Below are 22,881 nucleotides of genomic sequence, written 5' to 3'. Positions count from 1 at the left end.
CCAGAGGCAGACCCGCCCTGGAACACATGCAGAATGGGGACAGCTCCTGGCTCACACCCCCACTACCAGTTCCTCCTTTTTACCCTACTTCCTGCATTTTTTTTCAATCAAAATATGCAATTTTTCTGACTCAGCTTTTTTCTTGGTAGTGAACTGTCCTAGCAGTAAATAGGAGGAGAACTCAGGCTATGGAGGCAGTTGGAAAATTGACACCTTCTGCTGAAGAGGCAGACCCCCTGCTGAGTTTCTCTGTGGCCGATGCCTCCAACGGCACCTCGTCCCCAGGTGGAGCATTAGGCGATCAGTCAGAAGACAGACAGGTAATTCTCTGGCCCTGGATCTGGTTTCCTACAGAGACCATAGAGGCACTCAAAGTTGGAGGTGGGGTGATGGATGGAGGATGACAGCCTTTGAATTACTGAGCAGTTACATCAAACTTCTCTCCATCCTTCCTTCCCTCTACCCGGCTAAACTCCCCACCAAAATGACTCAACACAAACCATGCCATCTGCCTTTAATGTTTCTTCCCTGGAGATTCTTCCCCAGCAGTGACAGAAGCAGAAAGACCTAGAAATGCAGCCGTCACTGGTTCCTGTGAGAACAGGGCCGCATCTGTCAGCACCAGGGACGTGTGGCTCTGATGCACCGGCTCGGGAGTTCTTGCCCAGGTGTCCAGGTACTTGGGTTCTGAACCTGACCCTGCCACCCAGCAGCTGTGTGACCTTCGGCAAGTCACTCAAGTTCTCTGAGCTGCTTTCATCCTCTGCAAAGGGGCAGGAGAGGGCAGTGGATGAGATAATGTCTAAATCCTTTCCAGCTCCGTCGTCCAGTACGTTCAATGAGTTGAGTCTCTCCTGGGTTAGAAGGATCTGGCATGAAAGTCAATCCTCGGTCAAATTCCTGTCTCACAGCCAGGACAGGTGCTTTATTCTCATGGGTGTGCTCTCCCCACCTAGAGTCTCTGCCATCTTGCCAGCATATACATGTAAGCTTTTTTCATAAAAGTCTAAGAAAGGATGATCTCTCCTTGAATGTGACAGCGGTGGTTAGTGATTTAGGGACCCGGTGAGGTCTGGCGTTACCTACACCTCTTCTGTCCACTAAAGGATCCTGGAGTGGGCAAGGCCTTGGCCTCCAGCATCCAGCCCAGAAGGAACTCAGCTCCCTCACCCCTCAGAGCACAGGAAATCCTCAGCGCTCTGCCACTGACAGTAGGGACACTTAGGGTTCCCCTTTGAACCTTGATTTCCCCATTTTTCTTCTGGTCACTTTTTCCGTTATTATAGAACAATTCACAGTTACTCCCGGACTTTCTGGCTTATTTGACCCTCCCAACCGAGTGAGTGAGACTGACGCTCCTGGTTCCAGTTGAGGAAACTAAGTCTGAAAACCGCTAAGGGGCTTGCTGAGGCCACACAGTCCGGCGAAGGCCATGGGTGGAACCTGGGCCGCCCCCGAGTCTGGGGGTCCCCGGCCACGGCCACGCCTGTGCCGCGAGGGACCACGTTCCCACACACGCCCAGCACCACGTTTCCAGCCCCCCAGCCCCCAGCCTCTCACCCTCCCACGGGGGCCACTGAGGGACACAGGCACTGGCTCAGCCGAGGGCTCAGAGAACCCCTTGCACACCCACTGGGGCTCCTTCCCCATCAAGTCAGCCACACTGGCCAGAGCCTGGCTGGAGCCTGGCTCTAGGGCCCCCCTCTGCTCTGCCCAGAAGCCCCTGGATTCAGAGACTGGAGACCCCGGTGTTCCAGAGCAAATCCCTTCTCCTTCAGCCACCGGGCTGTTTCCAAGGAGGCCTGGCGCTCACTTTCCCCTTCCCTCCCTGTGGAGGCTGAGATGCCACTTTCTCCCGGACGTGGGCGTGCCTCCCGCAGACCCTGGGGCTCAAGTGTTTCCAGATGGAGCCTGTGCTCCCCTACCCCCCACCCGCTTCAGCACCAGCCTCAGAGCTCCAGCCCAGCCTACAAGAGCCATCTCAGCCTAGATGAAGCATGAGCCTTTGGCAAGATGACAGATTGGCCTTTATTGTGGGCCCGGGGGAGCCCAGGAGCGGAGCGTGCATGCGCCGAGCAGGGGTTGCCAAGCGGGTGGTGACGGGTGTCCGCGGCAGGGCCGCGCCTCACTGGCGGCATTTCCTGGGGGAGCACTTGCACTGCATGGCGTTGAGGACCACGTGGTGGGTGACGGAGCCGTTGGCACAGCGCAGGGGCACCTGCATGGGCTCTGTGCGTGTGGGCGTGCAGCAGGCGCACTGGTCCTGCACGTCCTCTGTGTCGATGGAGTACAGGGCTTTGCTGGTGCATCTTCCCTACGGCGGGGCAGAGAGAGGCGGCCGTTGCGGGCGGTGGAGAGCGCCAGGGTGGGGAGGGCTCTGGGGCAGCCCACTTCCTCCACCTGCCCTCCTCCAATCAAGAAGGTCTGGCCTTGCCCGGAGAAACACAGGACAGCCAAACAATGTGTAAAAGTAGCTCTTGGGAGGTGTGAAAGGCCTGTCCTAATGGAACTGTCACACCCTAGCCCTCTAGCTGCAATTTCTATGCCTGTGTGACTGATCTTCAGGAAACATAGCTCCCATTTTCCATTAAGTAACTCTACATTCTCTTCAAAGGACGTGTTGAATCATTGCTCAGTGTTTTTCTTCTAGGGTCAAAAGTTCCCATTTACTTCAATAAAACATTGGCTTTTTAAAAAATTTTAAAAGCTCCCAGTTCCTTTCACTTCTCCCCCCTGTGAATTTCCCAGATGCTTCGACTCTGTAACTAAAGAGACATGTCCAAACAAAGAACTTGCCCCTCCCAGCCGAGGACCCCTTACCTGGCAGTAGTGAATGTCCACTTGCTCTTCAGACATACAGTCTCCCACTTTGACGTACTGAAGCTTGGCAGTGATGTCCTTGCACTCAGGCTCCTCACCTACAGGACAGGTGAGAGATGGGACCTGTTCTTCCATACAACACTCTCCAGCCCAGTTCCCTCATTTACTGGAAATAGGTCAATTTCACAGTAACCGATCACCAAAGCCAGCCATGGGGAGGGCAAGTCAGTGGTCCTGGTTCCCCTCAGCTTCTCCTGGCCCTTCATATTCAGAGATATAGTTATCGCTGGGTTTAACTCACTTAATGGCACAATTTTAATTGCAGGAGGAGCCTAGATTCACTGTGCTTTGGTGATGTCAATGGATAGGACTTACTTTTATGTAATTGTAGACTCTAAAAACCATAATGAACAAATAAGGAAACACAAGCTTTAAATGACACATTAAACAAGATGGACTTAATTAATATTTATAGGACATTCCATCCAAAAACAACAGAATACACTTTCTTCTCAAGTGCTCATGGAACATTCTCCAGGATAGATCGTATCTTGAGTCACAAATCAAGCCTTGGTAAATTTAAGAAAATTGAAATCGTATCAAGTATCTTTTCCAACCACAATGCTATGAGACTAGATATCAATTACAGGAAAAAAAAACTGTAAAAAATACAAACACATGGAGGCTAAATAATACGTTACTAAATAACCAAGAGATCACTGAAGAAACCAAAGAGGAAGTCAAAAAATACCTAGAAACAAATGACGATGAAAACACGATGAACCAAAACCTATGGGATGCAGCAAAAGCAGTCCTAAGAGGGAAGTTTATGACAATACAGTCCTACCTCAAGAAACAAGAAACATCTCAAATAAACAACCTAACCTTACACCTAAAGCAATTAGAGAAAGAGGAACAAAACCACCCCCCCAAAGTTAGCTGAAGGAAAGATCATAAAAATCTGATCAGAGGGCTTCCCTGGTGGCAGAGTGGTTAAGAATCTGCCTGCCAATGCAGGGGACACGGGTTCAAGCCCTGGTATGGGAAGATCCCACATGCCATGGAGCAACTAAACCCATGCGCCACAACTACTGAAGCCCGTGCACCTAGAGCCTGTGCTCTGGAACAAGAGAAGACACTGCAATGAGAAGCCTGCGCGCCGCAATGAAGAGTAGCCCCCGCTTGCCACAACTAGAGAAAGCCCGCATGCAGCAACGAAGACCACACGCAGTCAAAAATTAAAAAAAAAAAATCAGATCAGAAATAAATGAAAAAGAAATGAAGGAAACAATAGCAAAAATCAATAAAACTAAAAGCTGGTTCTTTGAGAAGATAAACAAAATTGATAAATTATTAGCCAGACTCATCAAGAAAAAAAGGGAGAAAACTCAAATCAACAGAATTAGAAATGAAAAAGGAGAAGTAACAACTGACAGTGCAGAAATACAAAGGATCATAAGAGATTACTAAAAGCAACTATACGCCAATAAGATGGACAACCTGAAAGAAATGGACAACTTCTTAGAAAAACACAACCTTCCGAGACTGAACCAGGAAGAAACAGAAAATATGAACAGCCCAGTCACAAGCCCTGAAATTGAAACTGTGATTAAAAATCTTCCAACAAACAAAAGCCCAGGACCAGATGGCTTCACAGGCGAATTCTATCAAACATTTAGAGAAGAGCTAACACCTATCCTTCTTAAACTCTTCCAAAATATAGCAGAGGGAGGGACACTCCCAAACTCATTCTACGAGGCCACCATCACCCTGATACCAAAACCAGGCAAAGATATCACAAAAAAGGAAACTACTATCAGGCCAATATCACTGATGAACATAGATGTAAAAATCCTCAACAAAATACTAACAAACAGAATCCAACAGCATATTAAAAGGATGATACACCATGACCAAGTGGGGTTTATCCCAGGAATGCAAGGATTCTTCAATATACTCAAATCAATCAATGTGATGCACCATATTAACAAATTGAAGGATAAAAACCATATGATAATCTCAATAGTTGAAGAAAGAGCTTTCGACAAAATTTAACACCCAATTATGATAAAACCTCTCCAGAAAGTAGGCATAGAGGGAACCTACCTCAGCATAATAAAGGCCATGTATGACAAACCCTACACACTAGGGTTTGCATTCCTGTACACTAACGACGAAAAATCTGAAACAGAAATTAAGGAAACACTCCCATTTACCATTGCAACAAAAAGAATAAAATACCTAGGAATAAACCTACCTAAGGAGACAAAAGACCTGTGTGCAGAAATCTATAAGACACTGATGAAAGAAATTAAAGATGATACAAACAGATGGAGAGATATACCATGTTCTTGGATTGGAAGAATCAACATTGTGAAAATGACTCTACTACCCAAAGCAATCTACAGATTCAATGCAATCCCTATCAAACTACCAATAGCCTTTTTCACAGAACTAGAACAAAAAATTTCACAATTTGTATGGAAACACAAAAGACCCTGAATAGCCAAAGCAATTTTGAGAAAGAAAAACGGAGTTGGAGGAATCAGGCTCCCGGACTTCAGACTATACTACAAAGCTACAGTAATCAAGACAGTATGGTACTGGCACAAAAACAGAAATATAGATCGATGAAACAGAATGGAAAGCCCAGAGATAAACCCATGCACATATGGTCACCTTATCTTTGATAAAGGAGGCAAGAATATACAACGGAGAAAAGACAGCCTCTTCAATAAGTGGTGCTGGGAAAACTGGACAGCTACATGTAAAAGAATGAAATTAGTACACTTCCTAACACCATATACAAAAATAAACACAAAATGGATTAAACACCTAAATGTAAGGCCAGACACTATAAAACTCTTAGAGGAAAACATAGGCAGAACACTCTATGACAAATCACAGCAAGATCCTTTTTGACCCACCTCCTAGAGAAATGGAAATAAGAGCAAAAATAAATAAATGGGACCTAATGAAATGTAAAAGCTTTTGCACAACAAAGGAAACCATAAACAAGACAAAAAGACAACTCTCAGAATGGGAGAAAATATTTGCAAACGAAGCAACTGACAAAGGATTAATCTCCAAAATTTACAAGCAGCTCATGCAGCTCAATATCAAAAAAACAAACAACCCAATCCAAAAATGGGCAGAAGACCTAAACAGACATTTCACCAAAGAAGATATACAGACAGCCAAGAAGCACATGAAAAGCTGCTCAACATCACTAATTATTAGAGAAATGAAAATCAAAACTACAATGAGGTATCACCTCACACCATTTAGAATGGGCATCATCAGAAAATCTACAACAACAAATGCTGGAGAGGGTGCGGAGAAAAGGGAACCCTCCTGCACTGTTGGTGGGAATGTAAATTGATACAGCCTCTACGGAGAACAGTATGGAGGTTCCTTAAAAAACTAAAAATAGAACTACCATATGACCCAGCAATCCCACTACTAGGCATATACCCTGAGAAAACCATAATTCAAAAAGAGTCATGTACCAAAATGCTCATTGCAGCTCTATTTACAACAGCTAGGACATGGAAGCAACCTAAGTGCCCATCGACAGATGAATGGATAAAGAAGATGTGGTACATAACTACAATGGAATATTACTCAGCCATGAAAAGGAACGAAATTGGGTCATTTGTAGAGACGTGGATGGATCTAGAGACTGTCAAACAGAGTGAAGTAAGTCAGAAATAGAAAAACAAATACTGTATGCTAACACACATATATAGAGAGAGAATCTAAAAAAAAGAAAAAAGGTTCTGATGAACATAGCGGCAGGACAGGAATAAAGATGCAGACGTAGAGAATGGACTTGAGGACACAGGGAGGGGGAAGGGTAACCTGGGATGAAGTGAGAGAGTGGCATGGACATATATACACTACCAAATGTAAAATAGATAGCTAGTGGGAAGCAGCCACATGGCACAGGGAGATCAGCTCGGTGCTTTGTGACCACCTAGAGGGGTGGGATAGGGAGGGAGGGAGGGAGACCCAAGAGGGAGGGGATATGGGGATATATGTATTCATATAGCTGATTCACTTTGTTATACAGCAGAAACTAACACAACATTGTAAAGCAACTGTATTCCAATAAAGATGTTAAACATAAAATAAAATAAAATAAAAACCATAATGATCAGAGCAATCCTCCTGCGCTTATAACAATATCCAGAAGCTAATGGGCAATGAGGTAGCTAATAAATACAATTAGTATCTATCCATCCCTGCAAATGTCATTGTCTCTGTGGGAGCTGATCGTAGGAGCCCTTATGGAATCTTCCCTTTGGGTATAGCTATCTCTGGGTCGCTTGCATGGGTCTCCTTATATACAGGGGTTAAAAGCATTCAGATCTGAACCTCTACTTGGCCCACTGATAATCTAAGATTTAATGCCAGCTCATTATTGCCCATCCAAACACTGGGAGTTTTCCATTCCTGGATGGCTCCAAATCTAAATCAACTTTAACTACCTAATAGTTGGGCTCCCAACTCCCACATAATGTCATTTTAAAGTGAAAGCCTGCCAACCACATTAAGAGGGTGAATAAGGAAAACATATTGAGGCCAACACACTATATTCTTTTGCTGTAGATTTCAATCCCTGAGCCTGGCTTCTTTTCCTTATGGAAGGTCCCCACCTCTTGAAAGCACAGACCAACACAGGCCCCTTTCTGCCTCGCTGCTAGTTTTGAAGATAACAGCCTCGGCCCAATTCCATGTGCAGCACGCCTAGAGAGAATGCATGTCCTCTGATGGTTTCCTGACCACATTCTTCAACCACGCAGACAAGAACCATAGAAAAAGACGCTTTCAGAGTGTGTTTTCCACAATCTGCAACTTGGTTACAGCAACTACAGGGCCTGTCAGAGCGAGCCATCAAGAAAAGAATGAATGACTGAACGCTGAAGATATTCGTGTTTTTACTCCTTTCTCTACCCAAAAATAAACATGGGAACACGGGCCCGTGAACCCAAAAACTATCTAAACTAAAAGACGAAGAATATTAGTCCAGGCAAGTAATTGTACATTCAGAGAATGCAGCACTAACACTGGGATTCTGGAAGGTACTTGTGCTCATGGAAACAAGAATGCAAGAACGTGTGGTGAGATGCTGTCTGATGGGCAGGCTTGAGCTCCGTCTCCAAAGCTGCGGCCGTAACTATTGGGACCAACCAGTACAACACAATGCAAGGTCAAGAGGAGCTGAGAGTGAAGAAGACGAGGTTAATAAAACTGAGACCAGCCTCATAAATCCTCGAGAAGGCTGTGTTCTCTGCAGCCCCACAGCCAGCTGCTGGCTTCCCTTTCTCTCTGGGAGAGCTGAACGACATCCAAAGATTAGAGGCAGATTGAATGTCCGCTCTGTCGAGATCGTGAATCAAGGTGCCTGTCTTCAGGAGTTCTGGTGGCAGAGAGAAGACATTCTCTCATGATAGGACTATGACCAACCCAAGACTCTGCAAGGGGAAAGGCAGGTAAGAGGCTAGTGATTGCCAGGAGTTTGGAAGGAAGGAGGAAGAGTCTGCTTTACAGGCATCTTGAAAGGGGGCTTGAGCAGGGGGCAGTCCAAGGACACACAGGGTGGGGTGGGAGTTCCCTGAGGAATTGAACACAGTGACTGCAATATCTTTCTAGAAGAAAGTTCATTGCAAAGAACAGTCCCTGGACTTGTCCTGATGGATTTCAAGGGACAAGCTATTGGTAAGGTACTTACATGTGTCACAGCATGTGCCTGGAATTTTCATGATTTTCCCCTAAGGAAACAGCAAAGTCCCAGATTAGGCACAAATAGTATCTAGCCGACCCTTTCAGTCACTCCAGGCCAAGTCCTGCCTCTGGACTCACAGTCCTGAGCTTAAGTCCCCAGATATGAATGGGTTTTCCCATCACAAATGTGAGCAGACTGACCACCCCACCTGGCCAGGCTGAAATGATTCTGATTATTGTGATTATTGTGTGTGTGATTATTGTGAATTCTCTTCCAGTTGAGTCACCAGGCTCATCATTCCCAGGGGAGGCTGGAAATCAGTTTGATCTCGCACCATCCCATTCAAGGATCACAGATCCAGTCTCCCTTAAGGGAAGGTATTTTCTTAAAGCATGGTACAGTTGAGAGAGTTTTGTCCCTCCATCGGGCTTTGATTTTGTAATTTCGTTGATTTTTAAACTAGGGCAGGGTTCTCCTTGGACACTGAGAATCACATGTCCAACAGCAGAGCTGGACCGCTGTTCAGAAGAACCCTCTTCTTAGAGTTGAAGATGGAGACAGTCAAGAGGAAAGCAGGGCCTGAGCCCCAGCTACTCACCCCCTCGGCCAGACACTTGTGTCCATCGAAGGGTGGGCAGCCCGTGACCCTCCTCTCCCAGATGAACTCGCCTCTCTCGTTGACCCTGCAGAAGTGACTGTCACAGCCATCCTGGAGAGTCTCGTCACGCTGAAAGGAAAGAGGGGAGGTGGGCAGAGCAAATCTGAAGATGGTGTTTGGGGTACAAAGCCACTTCAAGCCATGACCTTGACTCCTTGGAGTTGTTGAGACAATGTAGGGGACCTTGGAACAAGATGGAGGCAGTGTGTGCAAAGCCTCCACACCCAGAACCCAGAATGGAGGTGGAGTCCAGTTTTACAGCTTATGAACTGGGAATAGGGCTGCATAAATGTAGGGCATCCCTACACTCTACTGACCACTTAACAGCTTAAAGAATTAAGACATAGCAAAGGGAAACTGGCCAATCAATAGCTGAACTAGAGGTGAGCCAGGTGCCACCTGCCAGCCCCATCAGCCCACTCTGGCTTTCATAGATCTGAGTCTGTGTCACCCTGATTGCCTGGCCAGTCTCAGAGACAATCAAGGCTGGAGAAAATCTTAGAGATCAACTCACTCCCAATCATGGGGCCCTACACCAACTTTTGTCACAGAGAGTGACAAAATAACCAAATCAAAGAGCGAATTCTGTACCTCCTAAAGGTTATCCATCTTTCCCTTATAAAATCAGAAATAGGTACAGAAGGAAGTCAATATTGACCCAAACTTAGTCCCTCTTCCTTGAAGAAAATATCCCCAAATAGGAAACCAGACAGTGGTCATAGGGAGACCCCTGAGTTTAAGTTGCCCACACACACCTTCAGCATCATGATCTGTCCCCCTCGTAGCTGAATGGTGCAAGCCATAGGCAGGCATCTCCCGCAGCACTGGCCCTGTATCTTCTCTTCCTTGTAACCCTGTAACCAGGAGAAAAAGCAGCCTTAGTTTAAACCTCCCCCTAAGATCCCGATCGTAAGTGGGCCAAATGGTAAATGGTTTCATTAAGCAGTTGCTCAAACTAGAAATCTGGGGGTCGTCCTTGTCTTCTCTCTTTTTCTTATCCCCTCTGCCCCACTCATCACCAGATCTTGCCAAAAACTGCATCTTCAACTCATCCACAGCTCGTCATGCCAGGGTCCTCTGTCATCACCTGATCCAAGCAATCATCATCCACTGCTGGACTCTGTCACAGTCGTAACTGTCTTCCTACCTCTATTCCTGCCAATCCAGCAGCTTCCCGGAAGAAGGATTTCACCGTTTCACAAAAACGCCCCCCCAATCTGGGAGACAACATAGTGGAACCAACTTTTTATTCTGCAAAGTATTTTAAACCATGTTAACAAAACCAAAAAGTGATTATCAGCTGTCTCATCACTGCGTTAAAATTAAAGCTCTTTTAATTCTCCCCACCATGCCAGAAAAAAAAAAAAAGAACTAAATCTAGTAAAGTTTGGTTTTGTTTGTTTGTTTGTTTGTTTCAGGCAAGGCTTTATTAGGGTCCCTGCTGCAGCAAGGGGCAGTGAGAACAAGTAACAGGTGCCCGTGCTTGCTCGGTCCCAGAACACGGACAAGCTGGCTCCTTATATGGGGTGAAGGTAGGGGTGTTTAAAAGAAGAACTTTAGTTATGTGAAAACCAGCTATGGTGTCATTCTTTTTTTCATTTTGCTACATTTAGTAATGACCACTTAGAGATTCATTCCTTGGGGTCCTGAGGTTTTTCTACTATGAATCTCTAGCAGGTCAGTTTGGAGCCCCGGACAGAAGACCTGGTCCTCTCACATTGCTCCCTTGCTCACTGCACTCCGACTGACAGCTCATAACCAGCAGGGGAGGTTAGGGGTCTATGAGCGTCCACTGAACTCATCAGGGAAGCCGCAGAGAGAAAGCCCAGGCCACACACACACTGAGAAGGACACTGCTGACATTTGAGGCCATCAGGTAGTGTTTCTCCGGTGAGCTTCAACTGTGTTTTCAAAAACGCACAATTCCTGGCAGGTGTGGACCGAGGTGGATGGGAGAGGAAGAAAGAGATGGGAAAAACAGCATGAATGTACGTGAGTCAAAAAGAGGAAATAAAATTAGGCTTAAATCAGGCACGATTTAATGGGAGCATGGATTGGGGCATTTTTTAGTGAGTGTTAGAAGAGACTAGGAAATGCCCTCCACTCAGCAGGCCCAAGGAGAAGAACGTGCCCAAAATCTTTACAGGAGAAGTGAGGGGTGGGGGACCAATGGAGGAGGGGTCTACAAAGTGAAGGGATGGGGCGGTGGACGCACACTCCACACCCCAGAGAGGCAGAGGGCACGGTGAAGCCAAGAACAGGGAAAGGTGGTAGGCGCTGTGGGAGAAGAAAGGACAGGAGAAAGTGGAGGAGGGGGGACGGTGAGAGGAGGGGCGATGATTTCAGAGGTGCTGTGGGACTCGGGGAAGAACGACGGGAGGACAGGGAACACGGCAGAAACCACTGGAAGGACGAAACAGAGAGAACAGACCCCGCAAGGCAAGAACACAGCTGCGCTGGTGACGGGCTTGTCTGAGCCCCGCTGGGCTTCCAGCCACTGCTGACGGGGTACGCACCGCACAGCTGCCAGATGGACACGGAGGGCAGCGCTGACCAGACTTTTGCCGGAGCACCCAATCAGGAGCAGCCAGGTGCCCAGCCAGCCACAGGCTCACTCACTCAGGTCTGAGCAGCCAACTAGCCCTGCTCCCCCTGTCCAGGGATGCCCCCCAAACTCTCCTCACAGGTGTCTCCCGGCCCTTTGCATAAACTACATCGGCTGCTCAAGGACCCCAGTCTTATCTCCCCGCTGCCCTTTTCTAACTCTTGCTTAAATGCCAGTCTGTCCCTGTGCCCCCTCCTGGGGGGTCATTGCTCAAGATCAGCCCATGGCCATGCTCCTCTGGGAGGCCTTCTCAATGCTCCTGGTCAGTGTCACCTCTCTTCCTCAAGCCTTCCTTTGTCTCTACCACCCAGCAGCACAAACCGGCTTCTGGGCTCCTTTTAGGTATAAGCATCGTCTCCCCTGAAGGAGAGAGAGGACCCATGTCTCTGAGGATGCTAACAGTTCCATCTGACGTCGGCAGTTCAAACAGACACAGACCGACCTAAACTTGACCCACCACAGCTCCCCACCTGCAGGAGGCCACACGGAGGCCCTTCATGGCAGAGGAACGTGACAAGACCAGGTAAGCTGAGCTAGAATGGGGGCATCTGAGGCAGAGGTCAGCGAAGGCTGAGAGATACACAGCAGGGCTAATCTCAGGGATCTCAAGAGGGAGGAGATCCCTGGGGAGACAGCGGAATTTTGGAGGCGAGGAGGAGGAGTACACAGATCAAAAGGGGCCGTGAATTTAAACATATTTAGAAACCTAAGTCTAGACTGGATTCTAAAGCTGGATTTCTATGGACGCAGAGGAAGTGGCCATGCCCCCCTCTGGCCACCAGAGGGCGCAGGTAGAGAGTTAGTGGGCTCGTCCCCGCCTCTCCTACAGGACAGCTTAGTGTGGACCGCTTCCTGCATCCACTGTACTTCCATGGACATCCAACTAAAGCGATGCCAAAGACTCCAGACAGCATCATTCCAGCCCATATTCAAGCCCAGATGTATCTAGGGGAGTTATCACACACACACACACACACACACACACACACCTGCATCCGAAACCCGAAAACAACTGGGATTTTAAATTTAAAAAATCAAAAAGGCATACTTCGCTGGCTTCTTTCTAATTGAGGCGGGAATGTTCTCCTTGAGCCATTCTATCAGAAGTAGCTGTGTCTCCTACGGACCCCTTCACTCCCCTTGTAAATATGCTATTAAGCCCCTACTTGGAGCATCACACGGTGCCAGGTGCCATGAAGGGCACAGGTGCAGAACACTTCCCGACCTCAAGAGCGCTGACTGCGCCAGCAGCTTGTCCTAACCTTGTCCCTAACCCCCGCATCGCCCCTCCCCGACCCCGCCCAGAACCCGCCCGCTGCCCCACCATCGAAAGAGCAATGACGATATCCCGTGCATCTAGCTCACAAGAAACTCATCTGACCAACCATATTTTCTAGGACAGCAGGAGCCCCAAATGCAGAAGGCAGTTTGCAGAGGAAACCAAGGCGTCCTCCTGAGCGTTGGGTGCAGCTCTGCGAGGTGGGGCTGAGTCACGATAAGAATAGTGAAGTGCATGCTTTCCTCTACCCACCTAGAAGTGACGATTCCGCTTCCCAGAACCCACCCTCAGAGGTGTTCTGAGCAAACTCAGTCATCGTGACCTGGCAGGGTGAACTATGAAAACGCAATGTCCAATAATAAAAGTATATGTTGCATAATAATATAATAAAATAAATAATAATAAAAGTATATGTTGTGAACTATTAAAATGCAATGTCCAATAATAAAAGTATATGTTGCAAAGAATGTTGCATAAAACCCTGCACATAGCATGTGTCTGATAAATAATTGTGGACTAACTAGTAACTGATGAATTTTTGTTGACTAATTTTTAATGTTTTCAAAGAACAGTAGTATGTTGCTTAAAAAGAATACAGAACTGTAAATATGGTATCATAAGCCTTGCAAATACAGGAAGAAAATGTTTAAATTTCCAAAACTAAATTATAATTATATCTGAGAAATGCAATTTGGGTAGGTGACTTTTATTCTCTTCCTTACCGTTGTCAAATATGTCCATAATCAGAAAATCACGGAAGCTTTTATTTAAAGAGCCCGGTGAGGTCCCATTGCTTGGGTCCCACAAGTACCCAGTCCACACCCAGGCCCCCATGAGCCTCTCTCACCAGTGGGCAGTCCTCGCAGGTGGTCTGCCTGCACTCCAGCTTGAATCCGGAGATGACCCCCATCTGGACGGTGCAGAGGCAGGTGGTACACAGGTCAACCATCAGACTCCTCCCGGGCTGGAACCAAAGGGACCAGGGTCAGGCCTCCTGGCACCCGGACCCCCCGACCCTCCACTGCCCTCAGTCCCGTGAGCCGTCTGCCTTAGGCATGGGGGCCCAGCCAAAGCTGCCAGGATCCATCACCCTGCTTCTCCTCCTGTCCCGAGAGGTCTGCTCCCTCCCGTCCCCACCCCCCACCTCAAGGATGGCATGGTAAGAGTCAGGGCTTTCCCGGCAGACAGGGAGAGGGGCAGATGGAAGCGTGCACAGAAGAAACGCTCGCGTGCCTGGGGCCGGGATGTGAGCGCTAGAAGGCGGGGCCCAGGCCCTGGAGAGGTAGGGGTTCCACTCCAGGATGCCTGGGAAGCCCTGGAGGAAAGGAAAGTGTGGGTGGGGCAGGCCCCCCTGGCTCCTTTCACTTGTACTTTAGAAGGACACCCTTCCCACAGCACCCCATCCCTGCCCCCCAGGCGCCCTGGAGGAGAAGGCAGCAGCTCACCCCAATGATGGTGCCGTTGAGCACACAGGCCTGCACAGGCTCTGGGGAGAGACAGGCACAGGGCATGAGTGTGCAGAGCACAGCTGGTGAAGGCCCACGACCCGGCTGCTCCTCCCAGGCCGGGCCTCCCCACTCCCCCTGCCGGTCCCTCTCCCCACCCAACGCCAGGCGCTGTGGGTCCTCCTGCCAGAGCCCATGTGGCCACAGTGACCCCAGGCCCGCTGAGGAGGGGCAGCTGCCTGCTCCCCACCATCCAGCCCACAGGGAGAAGGTCCCTGGAGTCCTCGAGGGGAGGGCACTTGTTTAAGTGATTCACTCCCAAGGGGTGAGTGGGAGAGTGTTTGGGCTTGTCAAAGAAAGAAATTCTACTCTGGAAACTTTGTCCCAAGATAAAATCACACAGAGAATTCAGGACAGGTGGTGGTGAGAGTTGTTTGCTGTTGCTACTGCTCTTGGTTGTTTGGCTGGTTGGTTGGTTGGTGGGTTTGTTTGTTTATTTGGTTGGTTGGTTGATTGTGTGGTTTGTTGGTTACTTGGCTGACTGGTTGGTTGGTTGATTGGTTTGTTTATTTGGTTGGTTGGTTGGTTGGTTGGTGGGGTTAGGGGATGGGCAGTCGGAATACCTTTTCCAGCCGAATGATTGAGGAGTCTCTAGAATTAGAGAAGCCTGGGTCCAAGCCCAGTTCTACCACTCACTAACTCACAAGAGCAAAGGGAGGTATAATGGTACCCACCTCATGGGATTGTCATAAGGATGACATGAGACAAGGTATAAAACCAGCACTGACACAGTGACGACCTTCAGGAAATTGTCCCATTTCCCTCATCTTATTTGCTTTCTCCCCAAAGTGTTAGCAACGGATGGAAAGATGTGATCCTCCCCATTTCCCTGAGCTGCTCAAAAGGCAAGGATTCCGGAGCCTTAGAGGAAAGAGAGGCTTGAAGGCGGGCTTGGTGGCACATCTTACCGCAGTGACAGGTAGGGCAACAGCCCGAGGTCTGACAGCTCAGCTGGAAGCCCGAGGGGCAGGTGGGGACGTTCAGTTGGGGGCAGGAGACATTCCTCTGTTGCACGAAGACCTCCTCCTTGACTCGGACACACTCGTAGATGAGGCAGGGGTCCTCGGGCGAGGCCCAGTGAGAGCCAACCTGTGGTCGGAGCACCCGAGTTGGTCAGGGGGCCAAGGTCCGCTGGGAGTGGGCAGCCCCCTCAGGAGCTGGTGTGGGTCCTGGAGGTGAGCCCGGCTCAACGGCTAAGCCCTGCCCACAGGGTGAGACCCATAGAGGGAGGGACAGCTCATCCGGGTCCTTCAGTGAGTCTGGGTCAGAGTCACCCTGACCAAGATCCTAGCTCAGAGCCCCGTGTGCTCCCAAGACAGTCTTGAGCCACCGGAGGAAGCACCTGGGGATACGTAAGGATGCTCCCTCCACCCTTGGCTCGGCTGGGAGCTGAGTGTCCAGGAATGGCTGCATGGGGAGACAGTGGAGGGGAGATGTGGAGGGAAACTCAGCCCAGCACCCAGCCTCGTGCTGCTTCCCTCTGGTACAGGGAGCCGGTAAGAGCTGGGGATGCTGGCGCCTGACCCTCGGCTCTGAAATCTGTCCTGAGCTTCCAGGCTGCACATGGGTGGCCTGTCCCAGGTAAGAGCCGGGGATGCTGGCGTCTGACCCTCAGCCCTGCAATCTGCCCTGAGCTTCCAGGCTGCACACAGGTGGCCTGTCCCCAAGGGCACCACAGTCAAGGACCACTGAGTGTCCAGAACATGGTTCAGAAAGTCCCTGCGGAGGTTCTGCCTGGACAACACGTGACCGTGAGCACGGTCTGTGTGATCCAGCTCCCAGACACGCAAGCGGGGGCACCCGGCCTGCACACTCCAGGCCCAGCGACGTCTCTTGGCCCCTGTTCCCTTTCTTCTCTTTCCAGAAGAGAAGCAGAAAGTGCCACACACCGCAGCCTCTCTCTTGACCCCCCTTCTGACTCACCCTGACCAAACCTTCCCGCTGCGGGCCACACCCCACTCCGATCATTTACCCACCAAGCTCTGGGCACATCAAGAGGACCTGTCCCTACCCACACCTGCTGGTCCCCCCAGAGCCACTGCCGACCTGCACGTCTTATAGGTAAGATGGAGACTTGAATTGGGAAAGGAAACTCTTTTGTGAACACTGATGGGGGTCAGGGCTGGGGGAGCCCTGGAGGCAGATGAGAGACCAGAGGCGGGAGGGTGGAGCGGTGAGGAGGATGCTGAGCCTCAAAGGGACCAGCTGTCAGATTCAACCAGGATGGAGTAGCCTCTGGCCCTGGGGAGGAGGTGCAAAGCCAGCCTGATCCCAGGATGGGATGGGGAGCAAAGAGGTTTAAAGCGTGGAGAGGAGGGACACAGCAGGGAAATCCACAGGTAACCAGAATTAGAAGAGGGAGGTGGGAATGCCTGTGGGAAACTCAGTCTGTCACCACCAAGGAGGAGGAGACTGGTGGGCCGGGGTAGGAGCTGAGCACGTTCGGGGCACAGGTAACGCTTTGCCCTCCTTCTACACAGAGTGTGTTTTGATCTCACTGGAGGACTGAGAAGGGGAAGGTCCCTAGGTGCACCTCACCCCCTCCCAGCATCCACGTCCTGAGGATTCCAGGGCTCAGCACCCCTCCACTTCCTCCTTATCCATCAGAGTAAAAGGACGGTTAGCATCCTAGCATGTGGGCTAAGACTGACTCCCGGGGAGGGATCCTCTGTGCTTCAGAAAATGGCTTTATGAGCATCCAGAGTCAAAGTGAGAGCCTCTGGGCCACGAAGGAGAAGCTACCCTGCTCTGTTTCGGGGGAGGGGATCTGGGGGTGGGGGGCTGGGCAGGAGAAGACACGGATGGGGAGATGGGGGCTGCCAACACGCTCAGGGGCTACAGCCAGAGCTTCAGAAGGGGGCTCAGGGGCCCTGGGAACAGAAATGTAGTTTGCTTCTCTGGGTTACATATTTCTCCAACAGGAACCAGTGAAAGGGTCAGAGGACGCCGCCTGGGCCAGTGTGGCATGAGCAGTATTTGCCGCCTATGTGGTGTGGCAGGGTGCCAGGCCCACGACACAGCCCTGCACCACCCATCAGGGGAAGCAGGTCCTCAGCTTCACAGGTTAAACAGGAGAACATGACCCCCACCCTCAGGCGTTCACAGGGAGAGAACTGGGCTTCTCCCAAAATCCACAAAATGGGAAGTCTGGGGCAACTTTAACTAGTTCCCCGGGAGCAAGGTAATCCTGGCTGACATCTGGATAAACCAACAGCTGCATTAAACTCTCTGTGGGGAAAGCAAAAGGCAGGGAATGAGCTTCTACTTTACGGACAAAACCAAGGGCAGCACCGGACCCCGGATGGACGACCAGGCTGGTGAGGCCCCCACCCTCCTTCCTACCCACCCTGGCCCAGACCTACATTCTTCCAGTAGGACTGGGAGTCTCCCCGAGGGGAGCCAGTCACCACCTCGCAGGCAGATGGCAGGCACGTTCCACAGCACTCGCCTTCATGGAGAACGTAAGTGAAGCCCTGAAAACACAAAAAGGGTGGAGCGTCAGGACAGGCCCGCAGCAAAGACAGGTGTTCTGGTCCACTCAGCAGGTGTACGGACCCCTGGGGCTTGCAGAGGGACAGCTGGACTGGCTGTTTTCATCTCTGCCCTCCACCAGCCCCTTGATCATGCTAAGTGGTCAGGAAGCATCACCCACTGAGTCACTATGGGTCTTACACCAGCCAAAGAGACACAACCCTGCCCTCTGCAAACTTCCACTTAAGAAGAGCCAGTCCATGGGAGTATTAAAGATGCTCAGAGTTCACTCAGAAGCAGCCAGCTGCCCTGATGTTTATCACAGCCCAAATCTAGGGTCCCTCACTGACTGGGGGAGAACATTCCAGAAGCCTGGAGTCCCAGCTCTGCCCTAACAGGGCTAATTACCTGCACAACATGAGTGCCTTGACCCCAGGACCTCTCAGTGATGTGCAGAGCTGGGCTTCCCCAGGTAGTCACTTGACATTTACCTAGTAGTTTAGGGGGCACAGTGAGATGAGACCCACTTTCCCCAGAAAGCCTGCCAGGGAGGCCAGCATCCTGCACGTCTGAAGTCTGCCAGCCTGTCCCTCCTCTTGGAGGTCCTCCAACCTGGGCAAAGCATTGGGAACTTGGATTGAAACCCTCCAGTGAAAACTGTGAAGCGATGTACAAAGAACAGACAAAACAATGACGTGTGAGGCTGTCCCAGGGGCCGAGGGGCAAGAACCCGGGCCTGTGCAGCATCTCGGAGAGAAGGACAAACTGCAGCCGCAGCCGTTCGGGATGGGGGTGGGTACCACACCCGCTCTGCTTCCCAAGAGCACTCACAAGCGGGGCCCGGTCAGAGGATGCACTCAGCACTCAGTATCATCCCCGGCAGTGCCTCTCCCGGGGGAGCACGAGGACCCCAGAGACCTGGCTCAACTTTGCAGCATCTCCATGGGACCTACCTACACCCCGACCTGCATCACAGCAGTGCCCAGTGAACTGTCCCCAGTCCTTGATCAGCTGAGATCCAGTTAGTTATCGTGCACCTATGACGTACTAGGCGCTTTGGAGGCGCCAACAAATTAGGATGATAGGGCTTCCCTGGTGGCGCAGTGGTTGCGAGTCCGCCTGCCGATGCAGGGAACACGGGTTCGTGCCCCGGTCCGGGAGGATCCCACATGCCGCGGAGCGACTGGGCCCGTGAGCCACGGCCGCTGAGCCTGCGCGTCCGGAGCCTGTGCTCCGCAACGGGAGAGGCCACAACAGTGAGAGGCCCGCGTACCGCAAAAAAAAAAAAAACCATAATGGATTGCATTTAGTTGCTCAGAACACAGTTCCTGAAGCTACAGTTTAGTCTGACTCTGGGGTCTAAGGGTTATAAGCCTTCAAAGAAAAACTCCTCTGAGGTTTATACAAAAGAGCAGGAATTCCTCTCGCTGTCAACGTGGAAGCAAGGCCACAGTACACCTATGAAATTCTTTGGGACACCAGCAATGCCCTTTGCTTATCTTACATCACGTTTCTGATGTGACGCGCAGAGGATTAATTATGGAGATGGTAGGGGAAAGCGTATTTCTGCAGACAGTGGCTTATAAAGGAAGAATCAGAGGGTGATGGTGGTAGTGTTCTTTTTTTTTTTTTTTTTTGTCACAGCCTAGACAGCAAATGAATTCAGGTAAGTGAGCCTAAATGCCTCTGGAGTCTGACCAGAGCTGATACTCCCCTCTTTGAAGAATGAAGCCTGAGGCCATTCACTAAAGCTCCCACTTCAACACACAATACAGACCAAAGCCCAGCCTCCCCTCAGCTGTAACTAAACCTCAATGCTTCCTTCTCCTCCCAGAAGGTGTGAACATTCTGTCTCTAAGACAGGCCACTCCGCCACCCTAGAGCCATCATCCGGTTGAGAGTTCTGGACGTGGTGCCCCCTGCACTCATTTCTGACCTCGGGACCCACCATCTTCCTGAAGCCGCCTCCAGCACCTTGGCCTCTAGACAGCCAGGTTCACACCCCGTGCCCTACATTCTCCCCAGCGGTTGATGGACCAGAGTGGGGACTGGACAGAGGACCCAGTCCATGGGCCGAGCTGAGCCCATCCATTTTCTTCTTGAGAAGTTCATCTCTGGAGCATACAGATTGAACAGGTCTGATTGGACGGGGCGAACCCTGGACCTGAAAAGCCACACTGAGTTGAAGCCAGGTTCCATAAAGCCACGTGCAAATGAAGCTTCTGAGAAAGCGAAACATCCTCCCAGGCCCGCAGTGAGGAACCGGACGGATGGGCAGAGAGAAGCGGAGACAGGGGCTCACGGGACAAACGGAGAGAAAAGTGGTACAACCACGGGGCCCACCTGCATGCCCTGCACTTCGTTTCTGAGTGATCCCTGTCTTTCCTATAAATCCCCTTTTTATTTATTTTTAAAATTTATTTATTTTATTTTTGGCTGCGTTGGGTCTTTGTTGCTGCGAGTGGGCTTTCTCTAGTTGCGGCGAGCGGGGGCTACTCTTTGTTGCTGCGTGCGGGCTTCTCACTGCGGTGGCTTCTCTTGTTGCGGAGCACAGGCTCTAGGCTTCAGTAGTTGTGGCGCATGGGCTCAGCAGTTGTGGCTCGGGGGCTCTAGAGCGCAGGCTCAGTAGTTGTGGTGCACGGGCTTAGTTGCTCTGTGGCATGTGGGGTCTTCCTCGACCAGGGCTCAAACCCGTGTCCCCTGCATTGGCAGGTGGATTCTTAACCACTGCGCCACCAGGCAAGCCCCTCCCCCTCGTTTTATTTTAGCTAGCTTGAGTGGATTCCATTCTTTGCAATCAAAACTCCCTACCAAAACACAAAACATATCCGGTGCCAATTTGATAAAAACAACCTCTCAGCAGCACTCCCTTCACTTGATAGCAAGGTCTTTCCACTGCCTCCCATGGCCTGTGGGAGGAGATGGAGGCCGATGGGTTTCCAAAGCTTCGTGTTCCCCAAAGGCACACCTGGAACCACAGCATCACCCTCTCCCAAGGGGGCCTGGCAGCCCCGCTCCTCCTCAGCATGGGCAAAGCAGGTAGAGCGCAGATGAACTGAACAGACTCCCCCATGTCTGGGTTCACTCTCAGGCCCTCCCCTCCGTCACCAAACCACACACACGTCCGAAGAAAAGCATCGAGAGCCCGCCCTTCACCGCCGGTACAAAAGCAACCACTAGACGCATGTACTTGCCTGCCCCGCCTCCTCTTCTTTTATCATTATTTTCTACTGATAATAATGCAGTGATAACAGTAATGTAACCGGTCAGGACCCCATGGGGGCCTCCCCCGAACCCTCTGCTTTAGCTCCTCTCTGAAGGACCTACGATAATAGTATTTGATGCACATTTCCTGAGTTGTTTTACAGATGCTAAAACCCCCCACCAAAGGGAAGATGTAAACCCCTGGATGGCCTGAGAACGTAGCCCCAGGCCTCCTGGAGCCTAAGGATTGGTCATGTGACCCCCTGTGACCCCGCCCTGTTACCTCACCATCAGCCAATCAGAGAACTGTGCACGAGCTGATCACAGACCCTGCGACCCCGCCCCCCCCCCCCCCCCCCCGGCTTTTAAAAAGCCTTTGCTGAAACCCTTCTGGGAGCTCCGGGGCTTTTTAGAGCACGAGCCACCTATCCCCTCGCATGGCCCTGCCATAAACCTTTCTCTGCTCCAAACTCCGACATTTGCGTTTGGCCTCACGGTGCGTCGGGCACGTGAACTTGCGCTGACAATAACAGCGTTAAACCAGCAAACAGAATTGAACCCACAAGACCCCCGCGGACTGTGGTTCCCTTTTTCTAGAGTCTGCTCAGTCTTCAATGTACAAGAATAAAGCTCCCCAAGCACACAGGAGCCTTAGGGGAAGGCCTCCACAAGAAGAATTAAAAACTGGACCGGAGGTTTCAAACCCCAAAATTATACCTCAAAGTATAAACATGGCTCAACTTCTGTACCTCACATGATACACCTGGTCTGAAAAATCACCAACCTGTGTAGAAACACTATAGTACACTGACACGGGGACCATCTCAGAAAATTCAGGACATATGCCTGTACTAGGTGTAGGCTAAGGAGATGTCCGAAAAGGGAAGAGATAGATAGGGGAAAAAATCCAGCCCTGTTTTCTAGGCAATTAATCCACATCTCTGCTTAGACCAACCTCCCAGCCCTGTGGACTCAAGACCGCACAGCAGACATGACTATGAGCCAAGAGCTGATCACAAAAGGACGACGCAGCCGTCTTCTCCTCAGGCCTCTTTCCTTTACCCAGCCCCACTCCCCTCCTGGCCCCTCCCCTCTGGCCTTGAACCAGAGGTTCCTAAAGGGCCTTTCTTGCCTATTCCTGGGATCCCCTCCCCTACTCCCCTACCCTATTCCTCCCCCTTACCGGCCGGCAGCTGTCTCCACAGGGCTTCTGAGAGCACTGGGCCACACGCAGGCCCATCACGGCATCCTCCAGGTCGGTGCAGGTGCACACGTCACAGCCCTCCTCCCAGAACTGGCCCACGGGGTAGATGGTGCCTTGGTGGACACACACCTGTAGACACAAGGTTTCCGAGAGTGAAGGGACTCAGTTCATCTCAACAAGAGGTGAGTAAGCATCTACGGCGTGTTGGAAGCTACTCTAGGTGCTGAGACTACAGCAATCAATGAAAGCAACATAGTCTCTGCCCACACGAAGGGGCGCTTACATAGTAGAGTCTGCCCTCTTCCCTCCCCTGCCCACCTGCCTTTGGAAGGTTCACCCTGGGAGTGGCTCCTTTTGAGTCCTTGGAGGCCCTCCAGTGGGGATGTAACACACTGGCCGCCTTGACC

The 22,881-nt window shown here is 50.6% G+C and overlaps 1 protein-coding gene across 6 annotated transcripts in view; it reads right to left on the bottom strand.

The window, feature by feature from the left end:
• Positions 1–2,010: 2,010 nt before the first annotated feature.
• VWF (von Willebrand factor) overlaps positions 2,011–22,881 on the bottom strand; it is a 195,967-nt gene continuing 175,096 nt past the window's right edge. For all 6 annotated transcript variants that reach the window (XM_082636932.1, XM_082636933.1, XM_082636931.1 and 3 more), the window contains 10 exons: positions 22,454–22,603; positions 17,958–18,068; positions 15,504–15,684; positions 14,536–14,576; positions 13,938–14,054; positions 9,962–10,060; positions 9,147–9,275; positions 8,555–8,594; positions 2,821–2,918; positions 2,011–2,314 (listed from right to left, as the gene is read on the bottom strand). In XM_082636932.1, coding sequence (XP_082493058.1) covers positions 2,126–2,314; positions 2,821–2,918; positions 8,555–8,594; positions 9,147–9,275; positions 9,962–10,060; positions 13,938–14,054; positions 14,536–14,576; positions 15,504–15,684; positions 17,958–18,068; positions 22,454–22,603 — 1,155 coding nt within the window. In that variant the 3' untranslated portion in view covers positions 2,011–2,125. The remainder of the gene's footprint in view (positions 2,315–2,820; positions 2,919–8,554; positions 8,595–9,146; positions 9,276–9,961; positions 10,061–13,937; positions 14,055–14,535; positions 14,577–15,503; positions 15,685–17,957; positions 18,069–22,453; positions 22,604–22,881) is intronic.

The sequence above is a fragment of the Mesoplodon mirus genome (assembly GCF_964341445.2).
Source record: "Mesoplodon mirus genome assembly, chromosome: 11".
NCBI classification, from domain to species: Eukaryota; Metazoa; Chordata; class Mammalia; order Artiodactyla; family Ziphiidae; genus Mesoplodon; species Mesoplodon mirus.
This window is presented reverse-complemented; position numbering and strand designations above follow the sequence as displayed.